The sequence below is a fragment of the Sebastes umbrosus genome, chromosome 20 (assembly GCF_015220745.1).
Source record: "Sebastes umbrosus isolate fSebUmb1 chromosome 20, fSebUmb1.pri, whole genome shotgun sequence".
NCBI classification, from domain to species: domain Eukaryota; kingdom Metazoa; phylum Chordata; class Actinopteri; order Perciformes; family Sebastidae; genus Sebastes; species Sebastes umbrosus.
This window is the reverse complement of record NC_051288.1, coordinates 8,649,158-8,661,512: the sequence shown is the minus strand read 5'-3', so window position 1 is coordinate 8,661,512 and position 12,355 is coordinate 8,649,158. Positions and strand designations below refer to the sequence as shown.

General features: G+C 38.5%; 1 protein-coding gene across 1 annotated transcript; it reads left to right on the top strand.

Moving 5' to 3' along the window:
* Positions 1-4,791: 4,791 nt before the first annotated feature.
* LOC119479832 (muscarinic acetylcholine receptor M3) lies at positions 4,792-8,148 on the top strand. Its single transcript, XM_037755800.1, has 4 exons — positions 4,792-4,815; positions 4,986-5,281; positions 6,763-7,499; positions 7,619-8,148. The coding sequence occupies exons 1-4, from the start codon at positions 4,792-4,794 to the stop codon at positions 8,137-8,139; spliced, it is 1,578 nt and encodes a 525-aa protein (XP_037611728.1). The 3' UTR covers positions 8,140-8,148.
* The last annotated feature ends 4,207 nt before the right edge of the window (positions 8,149-12,355 follow it).

Below are 12,355 nucleotides of genomic sequence, written 5' to 3'. Positions count from 1 at the left end.
AATTAACTCTAATTAGCGGGTTAATGCATGAAAAGACATACAAACGGCGACTCTAAAGCTTAACAATGCTAATACAATGACTTTAAAATGTGTTTTAAGTAGTTTAACGTCATATTTACAACATAAACGGTGAAAATACAGAGAGAGCCGAGAACATGCTTACCTTCCAGGCGCAGAGTGCTGTTTGTAAAATAAGATGCTCGCTATACTTCCACTGATAACCCCCGATATTTCTCTTTATAGGAAGGTGTCTAACCTTAACCTGAGACCCAACTTACTTATGTATAGCATTTCATAATAACATATTAACGCAATATCAACAATTCTTAGGAAAACCTAAATGCTACCTAGCATCCTTCAAAATAAAAGTCTGTGATTTGATCCACATAGAAATCTTCCAAAATATAAACTCGGAAAAAAAAGTTTTGAAATTTGTGTTTGGTGGATTATTTCTCTGTTGTTCCAATGCTAAATGGCATTGTATTTTACATCGTTGGAAAGCCTGTTTATTTACCTTCACAATGATATCCAACTTGTAAGGATCATGCATTTGTGGGATGAGCAGCACAGCTGATTATGTGGGGAGCGCCCAGGAAAAAGTTGTCAAAATGCTCTGCCAATGGTAAACAGTGTATTCTCCTGTTGGTATTGACTCTTGTTGTGAGATGCTGCTGGCATCACACAAAAAATACGTAGTTGGAAGTCGTGCTTGGTGTCAAGAAAAAAAAGGGAAATTCATGTCTATGTATTCGAATCAAATAGATACAATTTTGGGACAATTTCACAAACTGCTGTGAGACTGTGTTGAATTATTTCTCCGGCCCTTATTGGCCCTGAAGTGATTCCCTTCCTATAGGCCTTCTTAAAGCAATTTTGATGTAGGAGATGGGGGGGGATAAAAATCTACAGTGCAAAAAATGCATTCTCAAGTTCAGTTAAAGACTGCTGAAGCAACGTATTAGCTGGGGCTGAACTTTACAAGGTATTTTGGCACTGAGGTGCTGTGGATTTTGACCCCCATCACTTTAGGAAGGGATCTCTTCACGGCCAGTATGGACAGGAGGAACAATTGCAGCGACCAATAAATAACCCTTTGAATGTAATGTGAGTATTGTTTTAAGATACAAATGGACCTATCCTTTAAGATGATGTACCAATTGTTTCTGGTAAGAAGGTTTCTGTCAAGAGTTGGACATCAATATGACTTGTTTTTTCATTAGTGTGGAGGCTAATGACTGCCATTAGTGAAATGTTCAGTTTTTCAAAGTCACCCGGAACAACCCATGCAGTTTGTTATATTTCATTAACCCACCGGAAAGGTGGGTTAATGAAATATAACAAACTGCATGGGATTGATTTAATTTGTTAAATGTGTATTTGCTTTTTTGTTGTTGTTGTTTATATTTAGATTTTTATATACGTATTGTTAAGGAACCCTGAAGTGTTCAATATTAATTTGAATAAGACATTAAGTCAAATTATTATTATGAAATGTATATATATTATTATATATTATTATTCAATTATATATTTTTTATCATAGTCAATCAAAATGCCCATTTTCAAAAGTCTAGATGTCTTTGGGAAAATGCCATTATGAAATAATAATGGTAGCCTGTCCAGTAGGCTAAAATATTATTATCAAAATGAATGATTAAATAACAATTCACAAATTGTTGGTTCATTTAGATATTTTACACAATGTATTAATTTGATTATTTATTTCATAAAGTCCCCTATTTATTTAATATTGAACACTTTGGGGTTCCATATTGTTTATCACGTGTTCATTTATTTGTGTAGGAATGTATAGCCTCTTTTTCTTCTCCAACATCATACATCAGAGCTGAGGGCACGGATTGAAGACATTTTCTATGGAGGAGATATGATGGTTCTGGCTTTAATTAGTACAGCCTGTATTAGTAATATCATCTATTCTTTACAGGCTATGCTAATCTATGCCAGAATCAGCAATGCAATGGAAGTTGAGGATTTACCTCGAAACAAAAAGCATGTTAGGATCATTTTCATTGTCAAACAATTGTGTCAGCTGGAGGCAGCCAACAACCTCAGTTGGACGGACTGAGGAGATGCCAGTGTGGACAGTGGGACTCATACCAAGGATGCAAGGAAGAGCCTCTACAGGGTGCTGATAATGCAAGATGTTAGACAAAAAATAAAAAGAACAGATGGAATTCTTCTGTGAGATAAAGACTGATGGTGGAACTGATACGATAAATCTCGACATGTGAAATGTCTTAAAAGTTTAGGAACATTAAAATGTGTAAAAAGATTATTGTTTATTGTGTGGAACTGGTGGAGTCTGCCATGTTGCACTGCCATTGTTTCTACAGTAGCCCAGAACGGACGAACCAAACTCTGTTAACTTTTCCTGCTTGGGCCAAAGTCGATAACGTTACTCGCTGCCGTCGCCGCCGCTTTCTCTCTCTTGCTTCACCACTCACTTCCTACGTACACACACACACTCTACACACTGGCTTGGCTCCAAATGGCTCTATAGAGGGCCATTTGCGTTTTTCGTGTCGGCCGCCATACCTCTTCAACACGCTTGGCACACGGGAGACGTTTCAGTTCAAAGAGAACTGGACACAGCGTTGTAGGCGTGCTCCCGTTCATTCCTCCTAGAGTTGCTCAGTGGCACAAGAAGCCAAAACACAGAAGTTGTAATTCCACGGTTTGGCCACTACGAAAATTGGCTTCAAAGCTCGGTACTCTTCCCAAGGGCCTTGGATCAGTTGGTTGCAATCTAAAAAATGCTCTCCCGCCAGATCCTACACACTGGACCTTTAAGAGCGGCTCAAATGAAAATGTTGAGTCAATTATAATGCCCAACTTCATCTTTGAGTTAAATAACTATTTTTTAAAATTATTTTAAAAAGTGTTAAAGAAATACGTTTAACAACTTTATCCTTAATTTTTGCATCTCAAATTCTATCGTTGTTTTTTTTCCTTTTTTTCAAGATGTCCGTTGATCATCATGAACCCAACCTCCAGCTCTGATTCTATCCACTTCCTTACCAACAGTTCTCCTGGTATGAGGGACCAGCCTGATGCCACCATGATAGCTGAGCCTTCTATCTTAGGTACTGCACTACACTACAGCACTTAGTGTCTTTATAACAACTAAGTAATGCAGATGTTGTGAAGTTTTGAGCAGATTTTAAAATTATATGTGTAAATCTTTTTCAAATCTGCTTATAAAAGATTCATAGACGTGTATACAATTCTTTCTGATACTGTTTCTCCACATCTTCAGGTGGCTCTTACCAGGAGTTGGCAGTATTATCTGACACTGTTGGTGGGTGGAAGCTGCATAATGTCAGTTATGTCTCAAGACAAGGAGGAAACTTCACTGATTCACCAGTTAACAGGACATTAATGCTACCAGCAAAGGATTTTGACCCATTAGGAGGACATACTATCTTGCAGGTAACAATCAGCTGTTCTACTTTTAACGTATTTTTCATTGCATCAGTTTTCGTTAGTGCTTCAGTGACACTGTAATTTTGAATAAGCCATCAACAAACACTTTTTTTTTTGGTTATACACGTGTAAATATTAGTATTATTTGATACCGCATATGACTTACTGCTACAGTTTTTGATACCTAAATATGCAGACATGAGACACTGGAGGTGGAGAGTATGCCAGAACAGAGCAGGCAGAGTAGTTCTGTGGCCTCACTGTGTACATTTCATGGCTTCAGTAGCGAGGAATTCTAACCACCAGACAAAACATTTAGCTGTGCTCCTTACGTGATTGCTCCAAAGCTCCTGGGAGTTTATGGCTCATTTGAACCGGGCGGTCGCTTATAGTTGGTGTTCCAAGATAAACATCTCTGGAAAACTATGATACTTGTCTAAATGAATTAATGAGTTGAGTCTTTCTATGTTATATAAGTACTTCCTTAAATCTGGTTCAATTTTAGTCACCCATCCAGTTTTATTAAAACAAGCTTATGTTTCATAAGAGAAAGATAAAAATCATCAAAAGCTGACTGTCATAGCCAGATTAACCCATTTGTGCTCTCAGCTAAAGCACAAATGTAGAGAAATTTTCAAAATTGGCCGAACCGTTGGGACTACTGTTTTTGCAATAGACTCCATTATAATTTAGGAAAAACAGTAGTCCCATGTGCCCAAATAAAATAACACCGGAAGTGGCGTAACTGAAGTATGGAAGTTATGTGACAAAAACTACCTAGTTAGGTTTAGGAAAAGATCATGGTATTGGTTAAAATAACACTGGAAGTGATGTCACTGAAGTATGGAAGTTACGTGACAAAAACTACCTAGTTAGGTTTAGGAAAAGATCATGGTATTGGTTAAAATAACACTGGAAGTGATGTAACTGAAGTATGGAAGTTACGTGACAAAAACTACCTAGTTAGGTTTAGGAAAAGATCATAGTATTGGTTAAAATAACACTGGAAGTGATGTAACTGAAGTATGGAAGTTACGTGACAAAAACTACCTAGTTAGGTTTAGGAAAAGATCATGGTTTTAGTTAAAATAACACCGTAAGTGACGTAACTTAAGTACGGAAGTTACAAATAAATCAACACAGACTTCTGGTTTCACACAGGACACAAACAGCGGTCTCCTGGGTGAAAGTCCAGTATTTGTCCCGACCATCCACCCCGAGCTCCTCCCTACGTGGCCGCTCTTTATACTTCCTTGTTCACAGTTACGTGGATTACATACAAATTGATTTCGTAGGGATGTATAGGGATTACATTGCATTTACTTTTCATATGTATAGCTACGAACGATGTATGAGAACAGCCTGATCCTGGTAGTTTCCAGCAATCCAGATACTTTCAGTTTGATTTGGTTAAGGTTCTGATAGCTACTTCTGACAAGGGATTTTGAGTCACTATAACAAAATCACTAAGTATCTTACACTGTGTAATGGACTTAAACCACCCTCTTTGGTTCTTTCTCTTCTTACCTCTTCATCTTCAGGTCATCATCATTGTCTTCCTCACTGGATCACTTTCTCTTGTCACTATTGTTGGCAACATCCTAGTGATGGTGTCATTCAAGATCAACAAGGCACTGAAGACAGTGAACAACTACTACCTGCTTAGCCTAGCATTTGCTGACCTGACCATTGGCACACTGTCAATGAACCTGTATACCACCTACATCATCATGGACCAGTGGGCTCTTGGGCCAGTGGTCTGTGACTTGTGGCTTGCAATCGACTATGTGGCCAGTAACGCCTCAGTCATGAACCTGCTTGTTATCAGCTTTGACAGGTAACAGAACATGATTTATTGTATTTTTTGTTGATAAACTTAACTGAAATGAAGCTCATAGTCAGTGTTCTGAATGGATCAGAGTATCCAAATCGTAAAAAGCATATATTTACATGTGTTGTCATGATGGTTTAATATCGAGAGCCATGGGAAACAAGACATATTTAAAGTCTCTTGTGTACAATTTAATTTTTTTTTACTCTGGTGACTCTTACTGATACTATCAGGAGAGACAGTGTGGTAGACAGTAACTCCCAAATTGTCAAATACCGACGCTTGGTCAGCGGCCCAACACTTCAAACTATGACACTCTAGGTACCCTTCTAGCGTCAGGGACGGCGTGTCAGTTTCCTCTCGTTACATGCATAGTGTCTTTCCAAAATAAACTTCTAATGTATGTTTACTTAATTTTTAGGTTTACGTGGTTTAGTTTAGGCAACAAAACTACTCGGTTAGGTTCAGGAAAACATTGTGGTTTGGGTTAAAGTTATTATGTTTGTTCTGTAAAATAAGTAAACAAGCTTGTTACGTTCGTGGCGTTAATTAAAGCTGCAGTCTGAAACTTTGAGCAAATATGATAAAAAGCTATTTTTATAAATATTCTAACAGCTGTACACGAGAGAGGTAATCTGTAAAAAAAAAAAAAAATCATGTTCCTCTTCTTCTTCTTAGTGCTCCTAATGGTATTTGCAGGTTTTCACCGCGCCCGAACCAAAACAACCAATCAGAGCCGAGGAGTCTCTACAGAAGCTGTCAATCACTGGTCAAACGGTCAAACTAGGCAGTGCTGATCAAATATGAATCAATATTCTGTTACTGTAATGTCTATTTCTCGCCTCAAATGTTTTCAGAAACATCTTGTAGTGTACCCTTTAGCTGTAAAATGAGAACGTTTCTGACCCGGTCGCCATATTGAAAACAGTCGAGACAAAACCAAGCACCGCCCGGAGCAAACTTTCTCATTCATCTCTGATTGGTTGGCTGTTAAAGCTTGCTAATGCCATTAGGAGAACAGGAGAACACAGAGGAATATTTTTTCAGATCTCATACACTACTATCAGGATATAGTGACAGTTTTATAAAAATAACTTTTTTTCCTCATATTTGCTCAAAGTTACCGACTTCGGGTTTAAGTACTAAGTTACGTAACAAAAGTAAGTCAACGCTGACATGGGACATAAACAGCGGTCTCTTGGGAGAAAGTCCTTGTTTGTTTGACCCAACCATCCACCCCGACCTCCTCCCTAAGTGGACTTTCTTGCTCTTTATACTGCGTCAGTTGCTCTGACCATCTAATAATAACACAGATGGGTTTACATTGGAGTTAGTTGAAAGCCCGGTGCATCTCATACAGACGCTCAAGGGTGCCTAGGCGTGTCGGTATCAGATGACGGGAGGCACTGACCAAGCGTTGGTATTAGACAAGTTGACAGTTACTCTGTATGTATACAGTTGCCTACTTTCTGTCTTTGTTCTCTTAGGTATTTCTCTGTTACCAGACCTTTGACATACCGGGCCAAACGTACAACCAAGCGTGCCATGACCATGATTGGATTAGCCTGGTCCATCTCTTTCATTCTCTGGGCCCCAGCTATTCTGTTCTGGCAGTACATTGTGGGTGAGCGGACAGTCCAGCCCAATGAGTGCTACATCCAGTTCCTGTCCGAGCCCATCATTACATTCTCCACTGCCGTCGCCGCGTTCTACTTGCCTGTAAGTATTATGGCATTCCTGTTTTGGAAGATCTATCAGGAGACAGAGAAGCGTGTTAAAGATTTCCAAGGTCTCAAGGCAACTGGGTCAGGCCACAGCCAAAGCCAGGCTCAGAATCAAGGGAGCGGCAGCGGAAAAGCCGGTGGAGAAAGTGCAACTAACAGCCAGAAGAATTCGTCAGCCATGCTACGCCAAATAAGCTCTCAAAGCTGCAGCAGCTCTGAACTAAATCAGCCGGCTTCAGAGAAGAACAACAAGGACAATGCCAGCATACCAGGAGGAACGGGAAGCAGAGGGAGGTGCGGCGCATTCTGCTTCCGGTTTTCATCACTGCTGCCGGGTCGCCGTGCATCCAAGAGGTCCATCAACACCACGACAACGACGTTGGGCGATGCCGAGCAGAGCAGCTGTGACAGCTTTAACAACAATGAAGGTGGTGCCTCTGGGGACCAGTCAGGTTCAGAGGACGATGCTGACGGTGCAGACCCATCAAGGCCTCCAACAGGTTGGACATAACCCTACTAAGTGGTCTTGTTTGCATGATATATATATCAAAATAATACAATTATACATAATCTATCTATCTATCTATCTATCTATCTATCTATCTATCTATCTATCTAGATGGTAAGAAGTCTAGGAAGGTGAAAAACAACAAAGATAAGCAATCATCCAACCAAAGTCGAAAAGGGTCACAATCAAACCCCACCACCCCATCGTCCGCCGACCAATCACCCGCAGCCATCACCATGAAAGATGCGGCGATGGCCAAACGCTTCGCATCTAAGGCCAAGACAGAGATCAACAAGCGCAAGAATGAAAAAAAGGCAAATGAGAAGAAAGCGGCACGGACACTCAGTGCCATCCTCTGCGTCTTCATCACGACGTGGTTGCCGTACAACATCATGGTGTTGGTCAACACTTTCTGTCAGGACTGCATTCCAGGAACTCTCTGGGCGCTGGGATACTGGTTGTGTTATGTGAACAGCACAATCAACCCCATGTGCTACGCCCTGTGTAACAAGACCTTCCGGACAACTTTCAGGGATATTTTGATGTGCCAGTGGGATCAAAAGAAGAACAAGCCTCATTTTCATCAGCATCAGAGGAAGCCTGTGGCTTTCAAGAAAAAGGAGCCAATGTAGAATACAGTGCGTAATTATTGATAGATCTGTGTTTAAAGATGGATTTCCTGATCTATATTCAGATTTGGAATGCAGCATAAAAGCCTTATATTTCAGGGAAAAGATGCTGAAGAGAATTTTTGCTAACCAAAACAAGCTAGCAGTTGGGTCAAATGCCGGTCCATTAGTTGGTCCATATTTGGAACAACTATTAATGGTCCCAGAGCATAATCGCTGACAAATTGGTGACCCCCTTCAGCTAATCTTTTCACATGGACCAGCATTTTGGCCAATGGCGCCATCGCTCAGAATCCAATGCTGGATTTTCATGATGTTTGCTGTGGATATTAATGGTCCCCCAGAGGAAGAATTACAGTGCTTTTGGTGGGCCCATGAACTTTTCAGGCTATCAAAATCAAATATTCAAATCAGATTGACTGATTGTCACCAGGACAATTTATAGCACAGCCTACATATGCCAGTTTTTCATTGTAGCTTTTTCATTTTACAGATTTGAAGTAGGGTATTTAGCAAGCGGCAACCTCCGGTGCTGAGATATGAAGCCAATGCAAAAGTGCCAAAATGGCCACTTGAGGCTGGCTCCAAAAGAGAGTAAATCCCAATAGACCCCCATGTTAAAATGCCCAACTTTACAGCAGAAATAGTTGTTTACAGCCTGGTACAAAAAATGGTTTTGGTCTCTCTAGCTAATTTCCCTGTTCATGACAACTATATGGGGGGGATGAATTTTTATATAACCCTACCAATTTAAATCATATGAAGGCTTAAAGTTATGCATAAGGGCCAGTTTATTTGGTACACATAGCTAAGTTATTGAAACTGTTTTAGAGATGTGTTCATTCATCTCTACGGTCATTTCGGAAGCTGTAGTTTGTGCTTCTGTTGAATAGTCTTGTTTTATTTTGAGAGGTATTAACTAATATTTACCCAACCCTGGTATAAATGGAGTGCATTAGTTTTGGTTTTAGACTGCATTAGATTTAGCTATAGGTCTACCAATTAAAGGGCAACAAATACTTAGTAAATACACAGTTATTCAGTATCACAACCACCATAATTTAGTTTAGAAATATCTTTAAATCTGTCTTGCGGTGCCATGTTCAGGGGCTGTAGTTTGGACACTTACTGAAATAGAATAAACAAAATTAGTAATAGAATAGAATTGTTCAAGTATAGAAACCACCATTGAGGACATAGTAGATTCCTGTTGATACCTTGGTTAAGTCAGGCGATCAGTATTGATTGATTATTATTCAGTATTGTAGTTAGGGTGACCAGATCTCCCGAAAAATTTGGGACAGTTCCAAATTATGTGCAATTTTCCCGAATCCTGTCCTGTTTGTCCTGTCCCGAATTCTCATCTGGTTACCTTAATTGTAGTATTTGAATGAACAACAGCATCAAATGTCAGCTTGTTAAATTGCCATGCATATTGGGAGGGTAGTGCAACAGCAGCAGTGTTGAGGACTACACACAAAACACACGAAAGCACATTTGAGTTGCCAATTGAAGGGGAGAAAATCGCCAAATTTTGATCACCTAACCTCAACTTCTACTACACTGTAGAGAGCTTACAACTAAAGTTGACAGTGCCCTGCTCCGTTGGTTAAAATACAATACATAACGTACATGCAATGATGTGTGCAGACAGATGTATGTCAGTCCATTTGAAATGCTTGGAGCACTGTTGCTTTCAAATTTGAAAACTTCCATAATAGCGAGTCAAAAACTGTCCATCTATTATTAGATTCTTCATTTTCATTCTCTTTTGTGTTGTTCATATACAGCACATTCAGGAATGCTGTGATAATGCTGTGATTAAGTCTGCATGAGGGCCTGGTTTATGAATACATTTTGATATTTTCCTGTGTGAATGTATTACATAAAAACAACGTATAATGTAGTCTACAAAAGGGACATGGTATTAAGTAATTATAAACAAGATTTATTCTGTGCACGCTGTGTTCAGGGTGAGAGATTGCTCTAAATAAGTAAAAACTGTTTTGTGAGTAGAAGCCTACAGTAGTTACCGGCATTAGAAGTTTTTTTATATTCACAGATCCATCCACAGTTTTCAGTTGTTTTGAGTGAAAAGCCCCACACACTCTCTTACACACTCACTAACTAGACTTGTTTTGCCAGATGCCATCAAACACTACAGAACACACCATCCTCTCTGAGTTACATACTGTTGTGAGATAATATATACATGGTTTTAAAAACAAAGAGTAAATACTTTGCACTTGTGTGTTTATTCCTGTGTTAAAGGTTCCCTGTGGAGTTTTGACCTATAGCCCCTTACAAAGTTTATTCAAGTGTGCTATTAGTATACTTCTTTCAAACTTATATGCTTTCAAGTTACTTTTTATGTACTTATCAGAGATATACTTAACAAAATTATACTTAAGTATACTTGGCTTATACCGACAAGTATACAGAAAAGTCTAAGTGTACTTGGCAAGTATACAGAAGAGTCCAAGTATACTTGGCTTATACCGACAAGTATACAGAAAAGTCTAAGTGTACTTGGCAAGTATACAGAAGAGTCCAAGTATACTTGGCTTATACCGACAAGTATACAGATAAGTCTAAGTATACTCGGCAAGTATGCAGAAGAGTCCAAGTATACTTGGTTTATACCATCAAGTAAACAGAAAAGTCTAAGTGTACTTGGCAAGTATACAGAAGAGTCCAAGTATACTTGGTTTATCCCAACAAGTAAACAGAAAAGTCTAAGTGTACTTGGAAAGTATACAGAAGAGTCCAAGTATACTTGGCTTATACTGAAAAGTATACAGAAAAGTCTAAGTAAATTTGGCTAAGTACTATAAGTTAACTCAAAGGTATATTTGCATATCAAACTAGTAGTTTACTGAGAGTGTACTTTAAAGTGTACTTTCATAGACTAAAAAGTGGGCTACAACAGTATACCTATAAGTTCACTTGTAGTATAGGTCATATTATAGTTGCAGTACAAAAAACAACTTGGATGTAAACCAAAGTTTACCACTCTTACATTTAAAGTAAACTAAAAAGTATACTTTTATAAACTAAAAAGTGGGAAAATTTAGTCCCAAGAAGTATTGAAATAGTACACATAAAAGTATACTAAGTACACTTACAAGTATACTACTAGTACATTGCTATTAGTATACTTATTACATAAAGTATACTTGGTAATATACTTGAACTATACTTAAGTTTACTTTATAAAATAAACTTTACGTATACTTCTTTTTTGTAAGGGGCAGCACTAGGAGCTGTTGTTCTATGAGTGGGTCTCTGTTTTGTTTATCTTGTGCATATTGACACAATTGTTCTACCAGTGGTGTTACACTATTCCCCCGACCAACAGGTGGCGAGAAGGTGCCTAGATATGCTGCAATGTGCCAATAAAGTCAGGGAAGAGGAAGATGGCAAGCTAGTAAACATGGATGTAAACCATGCTGGATTTGAAATACTCTAAAAAAATGGCATTACAAATGTTTTATGAGAAAGGAAATGCACTGGGGATGTGTGTTAGAGCTCAATGATGGACACAATGCGTTTAGGTAAGGAACACTGAATGTAAACTAGTTTGTTTCTAAGAAAACCCCACAGGGCACCTTTGATTTAGTGTTTGCAACTCAACTCTGTACACATTTATCATTTTGCATTGTTGTTCACATGAATATATGAGTTGGAAGAGCAATAAAATGAAATGTGTAACCTTTGACATAGTTACCCATGATTGCTGTCATTGGTAGATGCTGACATGTTGTGTTACTTTACTGCAACTCTGGATCAGTGTGTCACTGTGTTAATGGTGCAACAGTGCCATCAAGTGGATTCAGGATTAAACTGACAAATTGTTATTATTGTTATATTGTATTTTGCCATATATACCATAGAGTACTACCATAAGTCCAGAAGACTGTTAAGTTTTCTCATCATGAGAGCAATTTGTATTTCAGATTATCTAAATATTCTTTTAATAACAATACATTATTTACTTTTTCTACACAATAGTGCAAAACTTGATTTCTAGAAAAAATATTTCACCACAATGCAGTTCATTTTCATGATTCAAAGGCAAAGAGCAGTAAAAACTACACAGTGATATACAACACTATAATTTTCAAACATATTGATGTTGTTCGGCAATCAGTGATGTCAATCAAACTAGCATTATCAATGATGATTCAATTTTTAATCAGTTTATTTGATATACCAGCAA

Bases quoted from the DNA above. Each gene is read 5' to 3' on its own strand.
- LOC119479832 (XM_037755800.1), top strand. From the start codon at position 4,792: ATGTATGAGAACAGCCTGATCCTG. The intron at 4,816-4,985 runs GTAGTTTCCAGC...CTTCATCTTCAG, and splicing joins ATGAGAACAGCCTGATCCTG to GTCATCATCATTGTCTTCCT. The intron at 7,500-7,618 runs GTTGGACATAAC...CTATCTATCTAG, and splicing joins CCCATCAAGGCCTCCAACAG to ATGGTAAGAAGTCTAGGAAG.